Here is a 21,402-nt window from a genome sequence, read left to right on the forward strand (position 1 = left end):
AAATTCCAATCATAGGACATGCAAAATATGTAAAGAGGGGAGGGAACCACTCATAGTGTAGTAGTATGATAACTTTATTTCCCCATATAAACCCCCCTTACACATTGCACTTACAACAATAAAATAAAACTGTAGCATATATAACAAGCCTTTAAGACGGCTGGACCTGCATTACTTGTCCTCACCCGATCACCGACCAGCAGTGGAGCGAAGCGATGGATAGTTGTAGCAGTCCAGGTGCTTGACAGAGCCGCGTAGTCACGCCCTTACGTGTATCGTCATGGACTTCATCAGAGGGCGCGGCTCACACTTCTTTATGGCACACTAAGCCAATGAAGCTCAGCCCTCACAACCTCCCGGAGTGGGAATGTACCATTACATCAATCACATTAAAACTCAAGGGGGGTACCCGAACTATGAAGGCTAGGTTTATAAGCCTCAAAGCCCTTCACATAATACAATCTACCACCGAACGGACAGATAAATTAATAGGAGGGCATAGCAAATCTAATTAACGCAATAAGGTAAATCAAAAGGGCTGCATTGAATATAGCAGTCACCCAGAACCTAAGTGGTATCACCCACCCACTATAATTGGTTAGTCTGCTTGTGTCCCCATATCCTCTATCCGGGACCAGGCAAATAGCAATCTTAGGACAATATGCCTTATCAAAACCTCCCCCCAATCTAAATATATTGCTTGAGGGGAACTCAACCGCAAACCAGTAGTTGCATTAGTTGTATTATGTGAAGGACTTTGAGACTCATAAGCCTAGCCTTCATAGTTCGGATACCCCCCCTTGAGTTTTAATGTGATTGATGTAATGGTACATTCCCGCTCCAGAGGCAAGAGCTGAGCTTGATTGGCTTAGTGTGCCATAAAGGAATGTGAGCCACGCCGCGTGGCCACGCCTTCTGATGAAGTCCATGACGATACGCGTAAGGGCGTGACTACGCGGCTCTGTCAAGAACCTGGACTGCTACAACTATCTATCGCTTCGCTCCACTGCTGGTCGATGATCGGGTGATTACAAGTAATGCAGGTCCAGCGGTCTTAAAGGCTTGTTATATATGCTACAGGTTTATTTTTTTGTTGTAAGTGCAATGTTTAAGGGGGGTTTATATGGGGAAATAAAGTTATCATCCTACTACGCTATGAGTGGCTCCCTCCCCTCTTTACATATTTTGCATGTCCTATGATTGGAATTTGCTTCAGATTTTTGTGGGTGGAGAGTTGTGATAAGAATCCTGGTCATCTCCCTTCTTGGAGTGAAGAGGAATGGTGTGGAGAGATTTGCTCTATACCATTTATAGGATTTCCCTCACATGGTGTACTTCAGGATCATCCCTTATATATATAAATGCTCTATAAACAAGTCCATTTGATATATAATTTACCTTTTCATTATAATTAGTTCCATTATTGCATATTTTATCTATTGCATATTTTAACATATTTATTGATCTATTATCATTTGTGTCCTTGGAATATAGGTCACATTCATGTTGACCATTCATATAGGATTTATCAGCGCCAACTGGTGCTCTGGGTCATCTGATCCAATTCACCCTTTTATCGATATTGTAATTATTTGTTAGGTGGCAGCTTATTGTTTACATATTACCTTATTACATCATTGGCGCAGGGTGGAGACTTCTCGTGATTCTCATAGGTCGTTCTTCCATTTTTTTCTTAGATCTAAAATTGGCCTTGAGACACCTTATGAGTATGTTAGGGGTCTCTGTTTGCTTAAGAGATTGTTTCTCCACCCTCCACATCCTGAAGAGGTTGCACTGCGTCCCTTGGATGTGGTTTGTGTGTACCTGTCTGCTACAGTTCATTCCGGATATCAGAGTTTATTTTGTGCCTACGACAGCCCCATGGGTTTTTTTTAACCTCCTCTGTTATGATTTCCCGCTGGTCAGGCAGATGGTTGTTTAGTTTTTTTACCATTTAGGTCGTTGCTTTTTTGGGCATAGTTTGGATGCGGGGTTCGGCTGCAAGGGTTTGCTGGCTGCTTTTTGTGGTTTGGTGTTCCTCTTCTAGGGAGTTCTTGGTGGTTATTGCATATGCTTTTTGAGTTTCCACCCCTCATTGAGACACTGCTTTGGGACATCCCTATGGTCAAGATTATGAAGCAGGTATGTTCGTCAATGAACGAAAGAGAAAACGGGATTGTTTTGTTACTGTAAAATCCCTTTCTCTAAGTTAATTGACGGACACAGCACCCACCCCTTCTTTTATGTTATACTCTGTTATTGCTTTGTGACTGAGCTGCCTATGGCAGGGAGGGGGTTTACTACCAGCTGGGACTGCCCATGAGTGATGCTCAGCTTCTTTTTTCTGCTTTAGTGTCCTACTCCTGTAGGGGGCAGTATAACCCTGTGGTGAAGATTATGAGGCAGCTGTGTCTGTCAATGAACTCAGAGAAAGGAATTTTATGGTGAGTAACAAACAAATCCAGTTTCTCTAGTTCATTAACAATAGGCACTAGGCAGGAAAAAAACGTAACCACGCCTATGTGGGCTATCCCTGCAGGCATAACCCCTCAGACTCTGCTATCATCAAACAATTTGTTCTGCCTCGTGTTAGGAATAGGACCTAGCTCCCTGCTGGGACTTTGGTCTTAGCTGTAACAGGGAAAGTTTGTGATTTATTTTCACTAGTTAGTTCCTAAATGCCAAGATCCAGAGGAACTACACGCAACAGCCGGCTGCGGTTTCACACTGGATAATTTAGATCCTTAAGGTCTCCCAGCCTGGCCAGCGAGCGTGAGCAGGTTAATAGTCCAGAACTAGGCCTCGCCACGACAGCGCCCTGATAGATGGGGACGAGCCTGCGAGTGCACAGTCTCACTGGGACGCTTCGACTTGGAATGCCCTGAGTCACAGCTTCCCCTTGGCTGACAGCACCCCCATCCCGGGTGGGAGGTGATCTGTTTCGGAGTGGGGTCCACCTGGTACCGTGTTATGGTGAGTAAAATTGTCCCCCAAACACCCTTGGTGGTGGTGGGGCGGGCTTGGGCCCCTCCCTGGAATGGCTAGACCTTAGGGGCTCCCTTGGTTCCCTGGCACCCTGGAGGACTAATCTGGTGTACCCCTTGGCATTCCTCTACCCCTAGCAGGTTTTACCTTGGGGGGTAGCAATGCGACCGTTATGGCGCCTATTTGAGGGGGGTGGATTGTCCTGGGTAGGGAACTTTAGATGCCTATTGCTCCGGGACCCCTTTGGGGGGTCCTGAAGACCGCATGGCGCGCCATGGGGGCCACCATTTTGCTGTAGTTCATGATCTCTGTGTTCAGTTTAGTTTACAAGGGCAGCCATTTTCTATACTTCCCCATTGAGAATGTATGAGCGGCCATTTTCTTGAGGTCCGTGGGATGGACAGGCATGCGGCAGGGCTTGTAATGATAGAGGCAGAGCTTCTTCCTCTTCCTGTGCAGACAGTGTTAGTTTTGTTTTAACACTGATCAGGCTGGATGCTTCTCTGTGGTCTGGTAACGTTCCTGGGTTTCCCTGTGGGTTTTTTCCCTCTTCTGCTCTGCTATTATTACATAATAATCAGGGATTGTGAATCCGCAGTAATAGCGCTGGGACCGCGTTTTTCGCTGTCTTAAAGGGACATTACACAGAATTTTTTTTTATTTGAGCAATGGAGTCCCAGGATATAAATTCACCTGCAGACCCCCTGGAAGCAACTGCGGGACCCTCCGGTTCACAGTCGCGGCCAGAAATTGCAGGTTTTTTTTGCAAAGCCTGATGTCAAAAGTGGATTTTGTCATGTTTGGTGCTACCAGCCACAAACGCCCTCCGCCCTCACCTCCATCGGCAGGGTCTTCGGATTCTGAGACCGATATGGTGTCCCCGGATGCAGACCACCTTGAGGGGTCGGTCTCTTAACATTCTGACGGTGAAGAGGACCTGTCCTCTTCAGCCGCCACACGGGAACGTGCATTGGTGGAAGCCCTGATAGTTTGTGTGTGGGGAAACTCTAAAATTGGCTGATGAACCTACAGCGTCAGATACGCAGGTTTTTTTGTGAATGTTTTAGTAGCGAAGACTGCTACTGAATGGGTAAAGTTACTGAAAAGTTTTCAACTTGGAAACGGCATGGCTTCCCCCTGCGGTACTGGAACTAATAGACCAGTTGACCCAAGCCCTGGTGTTCATGCGTGATACATCCCTGGACTCAGCTTTGTTGGTGGCCAGGACGTCAGCAGTGGGGATTGCTATTAGGTGCATGGTATGGCTAAAATGCTGGTTGGCTGACCAGGCTTCCAAGAAGGCTGTGACTGATCTTCCTTTTACAGGGGAGAGGCTGTTTGGATCCTCCCTTGACGAGTTGTTCAAAGGTATCAGGGGGGTAAGAGCACTAATCTGCCCCCATGCTCTAAGGGCAATGCACTGTGTACTAGGCGGGGGCCTTCATTTACTGCTCACAAATGTCTTTTTGGTGCCTCTGGGTCGCAAGAAAAAGGTAAATCGTTTAGGTCTTCTGGGGGTTCCAAAAAGCCATGGTCAGGAAATTCTAAGTCAGGCCAATCTGGACCTGCAGACAAGTCCCTGGCTGCATGAAGGGGCACCCTCACCCGAGTCTGGGGTGGGGGGACATCTTCGATTCTTTTAGGAACCCTGGATCTCCTTTTTTCTATTCAGGACAAATGGGTTCACAAACTGATCTCATTAGATCTAATTCCGGTCTCAGCCGTCGGATAGGTTCTTCCCGTCCAATCTTCAATTATCCACATTCAGGTTAAGAGACTTGCAAGAGGCAGAACACAACTTGCTGTCGCAAGGAGTGATTGTGCCGGTTCCCGCTCAGGAAAGTTTTCAGGGGTTTTATTCAAACCTATTCACCGTGCCCAGAAACGAAGGCAAGGTTCGTCCCATCCTGGATCTCAAGGCCCTGAACCACTTTGTACGGGTACAGAGGTTTCGGATGGAGTCCATCCGCACGGTAGTAGCGTGTCTGCATCAGGGGGATTTCTTAGCCTCCATAGATATCAAGGACGCATATCTACACATCCCTATCTAGCTGGGCACCAGCGGTTTCTTCACTTTGCAGTAGCAGAGGAGCATTATCAATTTGTGGCATTACCCTTTGGTCTCGCCTCCACTCCCAGAGTGTTTATCAAGGTACTAGCATCGGTATTGGCACTGCTGCGCCGGCGGGGGATTGCGGTACCGGGGTACCTGAATGATCTCCTGTTGAGGGCGGACTCTTATTCAGCCATGGTGGGGGATCTGACGATCACGGTCAGGACTGCAGGAGTGCGGTTGGAATATCAATTTCAAGAAATCCACGCTGACTCCAGTTTGGAGACTGGTATATCTGGGCTTGACTCTGGATTCAGCCTTGGCAAGGGTCTTTCTTCCCCCGAACAAGCTGCCAAAGTTGCAAGGGGCGATTCAGTTGTTGTTGGACAACAATCTGTCCACTCTACGAGTTTGCATGTGAGCCTTGGGTCTGATGGCCTCGACCGAGGCGGTTACGTTTGCTCAGTCCTATAAAAGGCCTTTGCAAAGGGAGATTCTTGTAAAATGAAACAAGGGTCCAAAGTCCTTGGATTCTGTGAATCGGTTGAGCCAAAACACAAAATCTGCTCTGTTGTGGTGGATTCAGTCTCCAGCACTGTGCCAGGGCAAGTCTTTCTTCCATTGTTTTGGACGGTGGTAACCACGGATGCCAGCCTGTCGGGCAGGGGCAGGGTGCTGGGCAAGCTCTGTGCCCAGGGTACCTGGACAATGGAAGTGTCAAACTTTCCGATTAAATGTTTTGGAGCTCAGAGCGATGAAGCTTCATCTGAGTCATTGAACAACTCGTCTGCAAGGTTGTTTGGTTTGAATTCAATCAGACAACGCCCCGGCTGTGGCTTACATCAATCACCAGGGGGGCACCAAGAGTGTCTTTGCGGCCAAGGAGGTGGCCGAGATTCTGGCCTGGGTGGAAAGCTTTGTTCCAGCCCTCTCTGCTGTACACATTTCAGGTGTGGAAAACTAGCGGGCGGATTACCTGAGTCAGGTGTTGAATCAAGGGGAGTGGTCCCTACAACCGGAGGTGTTCCGCCTCCTGTGTGTTTGGTGGGGGACTTCTGAGGTTGTTCTGTTTGCCTCTCACCTCATCAAGAAGGTGCAGTGATTAGTAGCCAGGTCTCGAGATCCTCTGGCTGACACCACAGACTCACTGGTGGCTCCTTGGGGTCGGTATCGGCTGATTTATGCATTTCCCCCATTGAAACTCCTGCCAAGGCTTCTGCGCAGGATAGAGGTGGAAAACATTCCAGTCATTCTGGTGGCTCCAGACTAGCTTTGCCGGTCTTGGTACGCAGACCTGATAAGGATGGTTGCCGATACCCCTTGGAGACTTCCTCTCAGGGAAGATCTGCTGTCTCAAGGTCCAATCTTCCATTCTGCTTTACAGTCGCTTGCTTTAACGGCATGGCTGTTGAAAGTCAGCTGTTGAGAGATAAGGGTCTTTCTAACTCGGGATTCCTACACTCGTGAAGGCTAGGAAGTCAACTTCCAGGACGATCTACCATTGTATGTGAAAATCGTACATTTCATGGTGTGAATCGCTGAAGGAGGACCCTCGCTTGTTTTTTCCATCGCTAGGGTTGTGGCCTTTTTGCAGAAAGGGATTGAACAGCGGTCGGCTTTGGGTACCATCAAAGGCCAAGTTTCGGCTTTGGCTATATATATTTTCAACGCCTGTTAGCCACGCATGTCCTAATCTGGACTTTTATCCAGGGAATGCGCCATATGGCTCCTCCAAGGTGATTCCTGTTACCTCCGTGGGATCTAAATCTAGTGTTATCTGTTCTTCAAAAGCCTCCTTTTGAAAAAATTTGGGGAATTTCACTGCTTTCTTTGTCTCAGAAGGTTGCCTTCTTGGTGGCGATCTCTTCTTCCCGCAGGGTATCTGAATTGGTAGCGTTGTCTTGCCGCTCACCTTATCTGGTGGTGCACAGGGATAAGGTGGTGCTTCAACTTAATCAGTCGTTCCTTCTAAGGTGGTTTCTGATTTTCATCTGAGTGAAGACATTGTGTTGCCTTCACTTTGCCCTAAACCTCAGTATCTTAAGGAGTATGTATATAGGAGCAAGGTAAAATGTAATATCCCCTATGGCGCAAAAAACCTCACTCACCCAGCGCGAATAGCATTAAAATAAAATAAATAGGTAAACACCTGTCAGGTGAAGCTAGCAGCTGCTATACCAAAAAACAATGAGAGATAGGTGTAACAGAATCACTTTACAAAGCATAAATGAGTCCATAACACTAGCAGCGCTTGAATTGGCTTATTAACCATGCATATATCTGTGTATTTGTCCTGTGATCACCACTTGTATCAACGTTAGAGCTTGTGACAATTCCAGCTAAAATGTCAAACACAGTCCAAGTAAACTCTGAGCATGCAGAAGGAAGGGTGTGAAGGAATCCCAAGTCTCCCTGATATCCTCCACCAATCACCGTGCTCCCCCTTGCAATGAACACTCACCGGACTGCAGATCAACAATCGCCTGTCAAACTCAGAGAAACCTCTTTAAACCGCCATCCCAATCCGTTAAGCTGTGGTATCCAGACCCAATCCAGCCTCCTTAGAATCCACTCACATACATCGTATCATGGAATCAATACAAATGCAGAGCCGGGGGACATAGCGTAATTCTGTATATTTATTAGGTAAAACAGATAAAACACCAGACCCCACTCCCATCCCAATCCTACTTACAGAAGAGCAAGTAATGGAGGCATTGCAAATGTACAAAATGCTGTCTCCGCGCACCGCTATTCGTGCATCCGTGCAGGCTCAAATCCGTCCAAAGCTTGTAGCCAATCTGACGTGTTTCCTCATCGCGGACTTCCACTGAGGCCCTCATTTTGTCATTTTTGGTGTTTTTTTTTTTTTTAACGCGTAATGGCAGCGATCTGCGATTTTTTTTTTTTGCGGGACTGCGACATTGCGGCAGACAGATCAGACCCTTGACTGACATATTTGACACTTTTGGGGGTACCAGTAACATTACTGCAGTAATGAGTGCTATATATGTGCACTGTTACTGTAAAAATGACACTGGCAGGGAAAGGGTTAATTTTATTGGAGAGGGAGGGGTTAATGTATGCCTGGTGCTTACTGACGTGTGGGGGGGGGAGGTGACTGTGTGAGACAGGGACAGATCGGATGTCCAGCTATGCTGAACACTCCGATCTGTCACTCCCTGTCACTTGGGAGATCCGCCCGCTTGTGTTTACACAGGCGGGCAGATCTCCACACTAGATCCCCGACGATCGGGGCAGAGCAGCGGCGATCGCTGCTGCTCCTCCCCTGGCCCGACACCCGCTGTGACTGAATACAGCGGGAGCGAGCCTCCGGCGGCGCGCAGCGCCGCCCACAAGGGGGAGTGTTTGACGACGTAGGTCTACGTCGTCAGACGATAACGAGCCACTTTGCCGCAGTAGTAATACGGTACTCAGTGGCAAAGTGGTTAATAAAAAAAAAAAGGGAAATTAATTTAAGGACTGAAAAGGCTACAAACTGGAGCTTCATACTCTGACTCCTCCCCACTTTATGCTCTGCAACGTGTCTCCGTCTCTACTATACGGGTTTATCTGCTTTCTACTGTCAACAGCTTTTGAGTCAATGGATCATTATTAGGAATCGACCGATTATTGGCAACAGCGATATATCAGGGGCTGATATGCACTTTCCCCGATATATCGGAATTGGCCCCTGAGGTTACTGATATTGCCGATATTTAGGGAAAGTGATTGTCCTGGAGTGTTGCCTTCATCGAAAGGCATCACCCCGGTACCGGTGTCCATAGCCGACGGTTGGCTGACTTGTAATGACAACTGATGCGGCTGAGAAGCCGCTCTGCTGTCATTACAAGGAGCGGGAGGGGACGTTCCCCTCCCGCCACCTTCCGCGGTTCGCCTGGGTCTCACGTCCCAACGGGAGACCAGGGCATCGTACCTCCACGGCCACCGAAGAGAAGACCAGAGCGGATCAGGTCTCCATGTAAAAAACCCGGACGTGATGTCATGACTTCACTTCCGGGTACTCAGCGCCAAATTCAAAAACTGACCGCATTCAAAACAGCCAAACTTTTTGAATGTTTTTCAGTGCAGAGGAGGGGTTTGGGGTCTTTTAGACCCCCAGATCCCTCCACAAGGAGTACCTTTGGAAAAAAAATAAAAAATGTTTTTACATGTCCGAAAATATCGTCCGATACCAATATCCCATGACCAAAATATCGGTATCGGCATTAAAAAAATGATATTGGTTGATCACTAATCATTATCCCTGTACTAGCAGGAGAACACTTTTAAGGTTCTCACTCAAGCTTCTTCACAGTTCCTATTCTGGGTCTGTAAACTGTTTAACTTCAAAAGTGTCACATAAAAAACACATAGGGTAACTATATTCATGCCCCCCCCCCCCCCATCATATGCATATTCCTATTCCACCCCCCCCCCCCCCCCCCATGCATATTCCCTGCACATTTTTGTAAATATGTTATTATATCTTTTCAAGTGACAACACTAAGGAAATTACACTTTGCTACAATGTAAAATGTACAGCTAATATAACAGTGTAAATTTGCTGTCCCCTCAAATTAACCCAACACAGTCTTTAATGTCTAAACTGCTGGCAACAAAAGTGAGTACTACCCTAAGTGAAATGTCTAAATTGGGCCCAAAGTGGCAATATTTTGTGTAGCCACCATTATTTTCCAGCACTGCCTTAAACTTCTTGGGCATGAAGTTCACCAGAGCTTCACAGGCTGCCACTGGAGTCCTCTTCCACTCCTCCATGATGACATCACAGAGCTGGTGGATGTTAGAGATCTTACTCTCCTCCACCTTCCATTTGAGGATGCCCCACAGATTCACAACAGGGTTTAAGTCTGGAGACATGCTTGGCCAGTCCATAACCTCTATACTAGGGAGGGGTCGTCTTGGAGGTGTGTTTGGGGTTGTTCTCATGTTGGAATACTGCCCTGCGGCCCAGTCTCCGAAGGGAGGGGGTCATGCTCTGCTTCAGTATGTCAGTACATGTTGGCATTCATGGTTCCCTCAAGGAACTGTAGCTCCCCAGTGCTGGCAGCACTCATACAGCCTTAGATCATGACCCTCCCACCACAATGCTTGACTGTAGGCAAGACACACTTGTCTTTGTACTCCTCACCTGGTTGCCGCCAGACAAGCTTGACACCATCTGAACCACGTACGTTTATCTTGGTCTCCTCAGACCACAGGACATGGTTCCAGTTATCCATGTCCTTAGTCTGATTGTCTTCAGCAAACTTGTGCATCATCTTTAGATGTGAGATACTGTATGTACTGACTCTACACCAGTCACAACTGACAGAATTTTGCAGCTGGACATAGCAAACCTACGGACATGTATTATACATGTTTTCTATGTTCAGCTGTAAAATTCTTTCAGTCCACATTGTCTTTATCAGGGTTGTGAGGTTGATATGACTGTAAAATATGCAGTGGAAACTCACTGCCCAACTCGCCTCTAAAATGGATGCCCTGGTCCTGTGCTCTGGCTCTGCTCCACACCTCTGTTGTCTCTCTACGCTGTAGCGTCTCGTGACATGACGCTGGCATGCTGCCAACACAAACTCCCGCACTACGCTGGCCTGACCCTGTCACTGATTGAATAGGCACCGTAGGGGAGCGTTTTGCAGACCCAGCGCCTATTCATTGAATTCAGTACCCTGATTTCTTTAGCTGACAGCTGGTGGTGCCGTAGTGGCAACAAACTGCCAGCTTTTTTTTTTTTTTTTTTTTTTTTTTAGAAAAACAAAAATATTTTAAAAAGGCATTTGAATTGGGGGGGGACACACGAGGCGGCACAGTATAATGTTGGGGGGTGTAACGCCTTTGCAAGGGGGCACTCTTTACATCTGGAGTAAACCGAAGTAACAGCTGTGAAAATGTGGAATAGTCTCCCTCAACAGCTGGTTCTGTCCAGCTCAGTAGATAGCTTTAAAAAAAGCCTAGATTCTTGTCATAATTAATACAATCATTAAAACATAATTAATAGAATCATAAATAGAACTCGCTCTCCTCTGCTGCTTCTTCACACAATGTCTATTTTCTGCCACATGGAACTTCCCCAGAGGAGTTCCATGTGGCAGGAAATAGAAGACATTGTGCGAAGAAGAAGAGGAGAGCAAGTTCTATTTATATTGGCAACAAGTGGAGTGTGCTGTGCTGGAGATAATAACCCTGTGGGGGTAACTGCTTGTCTGCCAAACGCACGAGTGTATGGCAAATGGTCCGGTAAGTGCATATCTTATGGGGAGCGGTGTTTTTGTGCACTAACGGTGTGTTGGCCTATAATGTTAGTTTTAAGTGCCAAGGTGTATATCAATTTTCTTTGTTTGAAAGTAGCAGCTACAAATTTACACCTATTTTTTTATTTTATGTATCTCGTTCAATTGTTTTACACATTTAATTTTCTTTGGCGCAGCGGTGGATTGGTGTTTTTTACTTGGTAAATCACTTATTCATATATTGTACAATGAAATAAATTCCTAGCACGATTAAGATTCATACCAAAGCATTTGCAGTTTTGCAACTTTCAATGCTGAATCTTCTATCAATTTGGCTGCACCATAGCTACTGCAGCTTTTGGGTCGTTTGACTCTTCGGCTGTATCTTGGGGGCTGTACCCAGACCCAGCTGCTTCAGCAATGTATCCTGTTGTGGGTGCTGTACTTGGCATCCAGTGCAATGTGAGGAGGTTACCGCAGAGTGCTGTACATGTCCACAGTCATGTCTTCCTGGTGCAGATCGCAAACTTGAAGACCCCTGCGTAGGCATGCCCTTCCCACAGGTGTTTTCAGAGTTTCAGCTATAATGCAGCCAAGTTGATAGAAAAGTCAGTTAACTGAAAAAGTTTAAAATTATGTAGTGAAGCAAACTTCTCTCAGCAGAGAGAAGGGGTCCGTCATCTAAGGAAACTAGCAAAAACTGTGCCTATCTAAGAATGGAAGGGGTTATGTCCCAGCAGCTATTTTGGCAAATGTCTAGTCACTTAAAGTAAGCTATGTATAACCCAGTGGTAAAGATTAAAGCCTGTGACCCATACTGTCCAAGAAAAATAATTTTTGACCTACCAGTGTAGCGAAACATAAACTAACCTGTACCCAAAAGAGCACAAATGATAGTTGTTATTATGATTTTTTTTTTTTTTTTACCCTAACCCTGCAATGGGCTTATTATTAAAGTTACAGTGGGATAATACTGTATGACATTTTGAACGTTTTTAGGTGTGATCATCGCACTAAACCCGTCCCAAGTGATTTACTTGCAGGAGAACAAAAAATATGCCCAACTCCTAAGCAGTAGTAAACCAAACATTTGGTGCAGTCACCTTTTTTGATAAATGACTTCTAGTAATCTTATTATTAATGCCCTATTAGAGATTTACCAGTTTACCAACTTATTTTCTAAGAAAAAAAAAAAAACAGTCTGTGTATTCTTCTCTCTGGCATTACTTTGCTTATTTCTGGAATATCTATAACCTGTATGCTTTGTTATATTTTGCAGGCGTTGTACGCAACCCTCGTGGAAAGAAAGTTAACCCATCCGAACAAGATAATCTGCCAGGACAAGATATGGATGCAGAATCTGAAGAAAGACAGAATCTGGAGAGAAAGTGCAACATTCTAGAGAGTGTTATGTATGTACCAATTTATCTATCAAACTTTTTTTTAATCAAAATATGCCAGATCTGAATGTTTCTCTCATATTAAATTTTATGGTAAAGTAATTTTACTTGCATTTGAGTGTCACTTTTTTATGTTGCAGCATAATTTCAGTTAGAAGCAGTGTCAATCATTATATAATGTACATGTAGCCTGACAAGATACTTCCCATGGTATTGTAATTGTAATTATAAAAATGTATGAAACAAGTGTAATTGTGAAAAGCTTAATTTTACAATTTTATGAAAGAATACTTTTATTTAATTTCTATGGGCCCAATCACCCCAAGACTGGAATGAATGGTAATGCAGGCACGTTAGTGTGAAGAAGTCTGTATAGTTTTCGTTTAAAAACTACAGCACATAGAAGTAATACAGCAACATAAGCGAGAATCTACATGGAATGCTTTTTTATGAAGTAAAATTCACATGTTTTACTCGTCTCCTGCTGAAGATATAGCAGTCACTACTTTTCCCAATAAACATATAAGGATTTGAGGTGCATGTTCCCAACGAGGACACAGACCAAAAAAAAATACCTAATTTGGAGAAGTTGTGCAGCGTTGCTTTCCATAGCTGTTTCAATAGGAGCTCTTCAATAGGAGTGTTTTTTTTTAAGCAGCTCTTCAATGACTGGCTGCCATAGGACAGCACAAATCATGTGTAAACTAGTGTATGATGAGGAGTACCAGGCTTTTTTTAAGTTCAAATTTTCTTGAAAGTAACATTTAATAAAAGTCTGTGTGTTTCAGAATCGTAATGGTACCCCCTTTGTTGGGCTTTAAGTGATTTTAAAGTTAATATATTAATCGTACAATATGTATGTTGGCAAAGCTTTGCTGGGCATGCCCCTTGGGCTTATCTCTATAACTCTCCCCACTCCGAGAGACATCAGTGTTTTGCTAGTGTCTTTAGGCGATAGACCTGTTCTCTTCAATGGAAACGTTTTTCTATGTTTAAAGTTTCCTTATTTTGGGTTCATTAATTAACTGTTTACTGCCTTTTGCTATAACATTAGAAACAGTGCATCCAGATCGATGTAACTTTGGTATTACGTTGAAACCGCAGTCTGGGACCCATGCTGTTGCTTCATGCACTGGTTACTGCTTGGGCACTCACCTTGGCACTAAGTGCAATGAGTGTGGTTAGCCACAGGGTACTATACAGGTCCAGGGCAGTGGTCAGTTGCTATGATTCCCAGACCCTGAAGAACCCTCCCGGGGGTATGCCCACCATGACGACGGTGCCTGAACCCAAATATGAACCGACAATATAAAAAGGGTAGAGGGATTCTCCCTAGTTATCAGACACTTATATAAATGTCCCCTGACTAGTATTTCATTTTTAGAAAATTGTCAGGAAAACAGGGGTGGGTTTAAGTTTATTCACTTTGGAATGTTCCTCACTTGTTTTGCACTCCTATACCTGTTCCCCCTAGTACTCTGGGAGCCTCACCTTGATAGTGCGCTGGCAATGCCTGACATGAATCTTTCCAGTACTAAAGGATTTAAAGTCTAAACATTGAGATTTCCTTCCAAAAGCTTTGTCTCCTCTGGGTTTCCTTTTAGCCCTGCAGATATCTGGGAAAAAGCATTATTAGGGTCCACATTTACCAGTGCATCACCTCTTACCTCGCTTGCTGTGGTTAATCTTACTTGGTCCAGCCATGGACATGGCTCCACGCCCATAGTGCTCACCTCAGCACTGTGTTCTTTTGTTTACTTGGCTCCATTCCCAGGACCTCCCTTGTGGGATTTTTTAATGACTTCCAATAATTTCAGATGCTGTCTGCTATTTATGATGAAAACGGTATAGGCTTTTGGAAGGGTTAAAGTGAATGTTGAAACTTCTGAGATCATCACTGCCTGTTTCCAAACGAAAAGTCCAGTGCTCTGCTTCTGTAATCAACCTCTATGGTTCATCCCACTCTGCAAATGGCATTATAGTTTTGGACCCTTTGAGGATGTTTGGCTCTATTCCAGCCCCTATGCTTGCTATTTGGTCCTCCTGAAGATTGACACCTTGGTTCAATCTTCGAGTCAACTCATCTCTCACCAAGGACTGATTGTCCCAGGTCTGTTGGCTAGATATCTAGCTCTGGTGTCGGGGTGCTTCTTCCTGATTTACTGAAGGTTTCCTTTATCCAATGCCAGCCTGCCAGGCTTGGAAGAGGGATCTTGACACCCTTGGTGTAGGGGTAAACTTGGTCATTGAAGCTATCCCCTTTCCTGCTCAACATTCAGTAAGATTGTGCACTATGGTTGTTCCTGCAGCAGTGATCCTGAGGGTCATCCCCTCCAAATTCAGTTAGAAAACAGCACAACTGCAGCATACATCTACCACTGGGGGGAAACCAGTGATTTTGCCACAGCAAGGACAGTAAGGCGTTTCTGTTCTGGGCTGAATTCACTCTCCAGCCTTGCCCTGCTTTTTCCTTCCCAGTAGTTAATGATGGGCAGGTTTCTTCTGCACACAGAACCCTGAGCATAGGATTTAATCTTATACCCTGTGGTATTATGGGTCCATTTTTTCAGGGGAGGGACGTTGGATGTAGTCCGTTGGTCACTGCAGTCCTCTAATGCACTGGACAGATTTGTCTCCAGGTACAGGATCTACTGTTGGGGAAAAAGATGTTCTGGTAGCTTTGTGTCATCAGCACAGTTTGCTCTTCATCTTTGCTACTTTTCAACCAAACCCTCATCTGGTCAGCTGAATGGAGGGCATTCCTGTATTCTTCATAGTCCCAGTTTGGCTGAGGCATCTGTCATACTTCTTTTTGAACTTTCTTTCCTAGATACTCTTGGTTTTCAATTCTATAGACCTAGGTATTATCCTGCTCATGGTTCATGAAGCTTCATGACTGGGCTAATTACAGCTCTGGTCTTGGAAACAGGGTTTCACTGATTCGGTGGTTCTTATGTGGTAAATGTTGGGTGGTTTATGTTCCGCTTGTTTTACCATCAGTTTGACAGGAGTTGTTGCTTGTTTTGAGAAAGAATTACTCTGTGATTAAGTTCCTGACCTGTTTACAGTCATGTTCGTATCAACAAATTTGTGTTGCAGATATATCTTAGTGCTTGCTATTTAATTCAAGTACCCTTTCTTTTTCATTCCTTTTTAAGTCTTTTTGCATAAGGTATAACCTATGAAGTTCCACTGGTACACTCTCTTGTAACTTCAGTGAATTGGTTTGGTTCTCCAAAAAGGTGTGAGCCAGGTGTGGAAGTGGACTGAATATGAAGGGGAGGAGGACAAAGCAGGGAAAGTTTTCTACCAGACCTGGACATTGGGGATTTAAATGTGCCTCTAAAATACTAGAAACATGTATCTTCACATATAATATAAAAGAAACGTATATATTTTATTGAAATTTACATACAATCTGCTAAAATGGATACAATCAAAGTCAGAAATTAAAATGCATGTAAATAACCGGTCACATGACCTTAATGTGAATCATGTAATCTGCTGATGGATCAATGCTTTTCGCTCAACTAGGTTCTTCAGGATCCAAACAGTAAATGTATGTCAGACAGATTTTCAAAATGTCATAGTATCTAAAATACACAACATTACATATCAGTATATATCCAATACAATACTTCAAACACAAACGAATACTACAAATAATGTACATTAAATACGTATTAGCATAACCTGGAAAAGAAAGAAAGAAATGGACGAGCAGAAAAAAAAAAAAAACCCACACAAAGAGGATGTTAAGGATCAGGCTGCAGCGGGTCATCGGTGGGGGAAGAATCCAAACAAGTTGAAGGCCGGGGAAGAGGATAAGGAAGCAAAAAAAAAAAAACTACGTATGTGTATTCTTACACATGAATAAATTCAAGCGGTAAACCTCCTACACAGTTTAATAACAAGTGGTCTCACCATAGCACCTGTATATAAAAAACGGCTGAAATTATACAGAATATCGAAAAGATATTCATAAAGGAACCCCAGTGAACGTGCAATGAAAAATAAAAAGGTGACTGGGCTGTGAATGCTAAGGGACCCAATGAGGGTAATATAAGTAGAAGTAGCAAAAATCCATAAGTGCGAATGTGTATATGAGGATGACCACACAGGGAAAAACGCAAATGAGAGGTACTCCTAATGTGAAAAACAGGAGATACAATGTGCAAGAATCCAAAAAAACAGTGAACAGTGAAGAAAAAAAAGGGTGCAAAATAAAGGAAAAAAAGAAGAGAAAAATATTTCTCTTACGTCCTCTGACAGTCACAGCCCATTCAGTATGCCTTCACCATTGGGTAATGGCGCCCTCTGCAGGAGTAAGCTAGGCAGTGAAAAGAATAAAGTAAAAAATGTACACTAAGACACACCTCTAGGGGGCTGTCCCTCAGACATTACCCTGAACTATACAGTACTGTTCTCCAGTTTCTTGCTGCCTAGCGTCAGGAGTAGGTTTGGTTTCCCAGCTGGGACCTTGGTCTCGGGTTTTTTTCTTTGAAAAATGTTGTTTTCTTTATTTTCCTCACTTACTATCGTTAGTCAGGGGGATCCTCCTGGAGGACTACAAGCGACAGCAGAGCGGGGCCTCGCACTGGATAATCTAGATCCTTATGGTGTCCCCGCCTGCCAACAAGCTTGCACAAGTTATTGGTACACCCAGGCCTCGCCACGAACGGAGATAAGCCTGCAGAGAGCCTCTCTTCGCCGGGATGTCTCAACTCCGGAACGCCCTGCGTTGCAGCATCCCTTCCTGGCAGACAGAACCCCCACTGAGGGTGGGAGGTGTTCCGTATTTGAGCGGAGCCTGCGGTCTGTGGTATGGTGAGTGATGCTACCCCCGTGTCCCTGGGACAGATGCCTGTGGTGGTGTTTTGTGGGCACACTCCTAGGGGAAGGCAGAAGTTGCGGTCTCTGTAGTGTCCCCCCCTGGCCGTTATGGACGGCCCCTCCCTCCCTGCCCCTTTGGGGGCACTCTGCAGTACACACTGCCTGGTGGGGGGTGTGGGGGCTTATTATGTTCTCCTGAGGGTGACTGTGAGGGATCCCCGCGGTGGCCAGTTCCTGGGTTTTTTCTGACTTTGGCGCCGTTCGATCAGCTGCCATTTTGGGTGAGAGCAGCTTATCTGGCTTCCCTGTGAGGGCAGCAGCCATTTTCTAGGCATTTGGCGACGGTTCGGGCCATCTTGACTGTGGGCGGCCGCCTAGTAAGGGCAGCAGCCATTTTGCGAGTGCTTCTGTCCTATTGAATCTAATAGGCATCCATGTTACTGTGGCTCAGGGCGTCACATCGGCCTGTAGTGATTGAGGTCACTTCCTTTCGGCTTCTTCCTTCACTGCAGCAGCTCATGAGAGGGTCTGGTAAAGTACACTGTGGGGCTGCTTCTTGCTGTTTTTTCGGTCATTTCACCCTAAAACTGTGCTTTTACTGTTGATGTTCCATCATTTAAAAGGGGATCCCTACGGCGGTGTGCAAAATTTGGGCCAGTGTCCAAAATTTTTTATTTTCAGTTATGGAGTCCCAGAATAGCAAATTCCTAACAGACCTGGTTGTTGTTTCAGGAACTCCTGAAACAACGTCCATGGCCTCCTTATCTGCTGCACTTGCGACCTTGGCGTCAAAGGTTGATCTGCTGATGTCTGAATGTACTGTTCCAAAACGGCCGATGCCCTCTCAGTCTTTTGAGTCAGAGCCTGATCACATTTGCAAGGGGAGGAGGAGTCCTCCCCCCTGCGGGTACGGGAACGCGCTATTGTAGAAGCACTTATTCACTCCGTCAGGCAGACTTTGAACATTGATGATGAGCCTGCTCAGTCAGGAAATTGGGTTTCCTTCGGGTCCTGAAAAGCCCAGAAGTCGGGTCAGGTTTTCCCCCTGCCCCGAGGAGTTTCACGAAACCTCAAACAAATAGTGGCGTCGCATCAAGCATATGCTGGTGGGGCCTAAGCGGTTTCAACGCCACTATCCCTTTGCGGACCCGGTCAACACTCGTTGGACGGCGTCCCTAAGGTGGACCACACTGTTTCAAGGTTGCATAAATCCACGTTGATGCCTGTAGAGGACTCCCTGGTGTTTAGGGACCCGGCGGATAGGCGCGTGGAAACGCTTTCCCGCCATTTGTGTTTAGAGGCTCTTTGCTCAAACCTGTGTTCGCTTCTGAGATGGTTTCTCAAACGGTCACGGAATGGTTCAAGGTGCTTCAGCACACCTTAGTGGCGGAGTCGGTCCCTCCGACTGCCCTTGACCTGATGGATCAAATGGCCCAGGCCGTGATGTACCTATGTGACCCGGCCCTGGACGAGGCTCCTTTGGTTGCGTGGTTATCTACGGTTGTGGGGCGCAATCCGCCGCATTATTTGGCTGAAAAGCTGGTCAGCTGACCACTCTTTCAAAAAGACTGTGTCTGATGTCCCTTATATGGGAGATCGCCTTTTTGGTGATACCTTGGATGAGTTGATCAAGGGTCTTACAGGGGGTAAGAGTACACTTTTACCCCAAACCTCTAAGGGAAAATCGCCCCGCGCTAAACGGGGTCCTTCCTTCAAGGCTCATCGTGGGTCCTTTTGTGCCTCAGGGGCACAGGAAAAAGGTAAATCCTTCAAGCCTTCTGGCAGTAACAAGAAGCCGCGGTCCGGGAAGCCCAAGGATGGCCAGTCCGGTGTGGCGGCCCAGTCCTCCTCCGCCTGAAGGGACGCCTTCACCCGTTTCAGGGGTGGGGGGATGTCTGCGTTGCTTTTGGGAGCCCTGGCTGTCCCAAACGTGGGACAGGTGGGTTCATGAACTGATTCGCTCAGGGTACAAGATCGAGTTTCGATCTCGCCCCGCAGTCAGGTTTTTTCCATCAAATCTCTGTCTGTCTCCTGATCGTTTGATGGATCTAAAGGGGGCTGTGCAAGATCTTCTTGCCCAAGGAGTCATTGTACCCGTCCCTCAGCGGGACAGGTTTCACAGGTTTTTTTCCAACCTGTTCACGGTGCCAAGAAAAGAGGGCAAAGTGTGTCAGATTCTGGACCTCAAGTCTCTGAACCGTTTTGTGCGGGTGCAGAAGTTCCGGATGGAATCCATCCGGTTGATGGTGGCATCTTTAAGTCAGGGAGATTTTTCTGGCCTCCATCAAATTAAAGGATGTGTATCTGCACATTCCTATCTACGAAGGTCAACAGCGGTATCTACGCTTTGCAGTGGCGCAGGACCATTTTCAATTTGTGGCATTACCCTTTGATCTAGCTTCGGCTCCCAGGGTATTTACCAAGGTCTTCGCTCCGGTGCTGTCCTTGCTGCGCAAGAGGGGCATTGCGGTCCTCTGTTATCTGGACGACCTCCTGTTGAGGGCGAGCTCGGAGGCCACTCTATTGCACGATCTATCTGTTACGGTTCAGACGCTTCAGGAGTTCGGATGGACCCTCAACTTCCAGAAGTCAGCGCTGACTCCGTCGGTTCGCCTCACTTACTTGGGGATGGCCCTGGATTCCGCTCAAGTGAGAGTTTTTCTCCCGGAGGAAAAACTTCAAATCTTGCAGAGCGAGATCAGGTCGCTCAGGGACAACGATCTTTCTTCTCTACGGACTTGCATGTGGTCCCTAGGTCTGATGGTTTCGGCATTCAAAGCCATCCCATTTGCTCAGTTTCACACGAGAACTCTGCAAGCGTAGATTCTTGCCAGGTGGAACAAGGATCCTCAGTCCTTGGACAGGAGGATATGTTTGAGCCGTCTCATGAGGACGGACCTTTCCTGGTGGCTCCTGTCGGCCACGCTGTCTCAGGGCAAGTCCTTCCTGCCTTTGATGTGGACAGTGATCACCACGAATGCCAGCCTCTCAGGCTGGGGCGGTGTCCTGAACACTCTGTGTGCCCAGGGGACGTGGTTGGCGGTGGAATCTTCCTTGCTGATCAATGTCTTGGAGCTCCGGGCGATCAAGCTTTGCTTCATCCATTGGTCAACTTGGCTGCACAGTCACCCGGTTTGTGTTCAAACAGACAACATCAATCACCAAGGGGGCACCAAGAGTGCCCGGGCAGCCAATGAGGTGGCAGCAGAGATCCTGTCTTGGGCCGAGGTGCATGTTCCAGCGCTTTTGGCTGTTCACATTCCGGACGTGGAAAACTGGCAGGCGGACTATCTGAGTCGTCAGTCCTTGGATCAGGTGGAATGGTCCCTGCATCCGTAGGTGTTCCCGTCTCCTGTGTGCCCGGTGGGGGACCCCGGACGTGGATCTGTTAGTGTCTTGGCTCAACAAAATGGTGGGAAGGTTCCTGGGCAGAACTCGTGATCCTCTGGTGAATGCCACGGACGCGTTGGTGGTGCCTTGGCACGGGTATCGGCTGCTTTATGCCTTTCCTCTGATTCAACTATTGTCCATGTTCCTCCGCAGGTTGGCATCGGAACCGATGCCAGTGATTCTGGTGGCTCCAGACTGGCCTTGTCGGTCTTGGTACGCTGACCTCGTACAGATGGTCATCGAGCCTCCCTGGCGGCTTCCGCTGAGAGAAGATCTTCTGTCTCAAGGGCCGATCTTCCATCATGCTTTACAGTCTCTGGCTTTAACGGCGTGGCTGTTGAAAGCGAAGTGTTGAGAGACAAGGGTCTGTCATTCCGCACTTACTGAAGGCTCGGAAGACTACCTCCAGGAAGATTTACCATCGTACCTGGAAGGCGTATATTGTCTGGTGTGAGTCGCAAGGGTTTCATCCTCGCTCCTTTTCGGT

At 46.4% G+C, this 21,402-nt stretch overlaps 1 protein-coding gene across 1 annotated transcript in view; it reads left to right on the forward strand.

Moving 5' to 3' along the window:
* GTF3C1 (general transcription factor IIIC subunit 1) overlaps nt 1-21,402 on the forward strand; it is a 360,695-nt gene that overhangs the window by 165,992 nt on the left and 173,301 nt on the right. The window contains exon 20 of the mRNA XM_082260707.1: nt 12,572-12,704. Coding sequence (XP_082116833.1) covers nt 12,572-12,704 — 133 coding nt within the window. The remainder of the gene's footprint in view (nt 1-12,571; nt 12,705-21,402) is intronic.

The sequence above is a fragment of the Pelophylax lessonae genome, assembly GCF_965119305.1.
Source record: "Pelophylax lessonae genome assembly, chromosome: 6".
Taxonomy (NCBI): domain Eukaryota; kingdom Metazoa; phylum Chordata; class Amphibia; order Anura; family Ranidae; genus Pelophylax; species Pelophylax lessonae.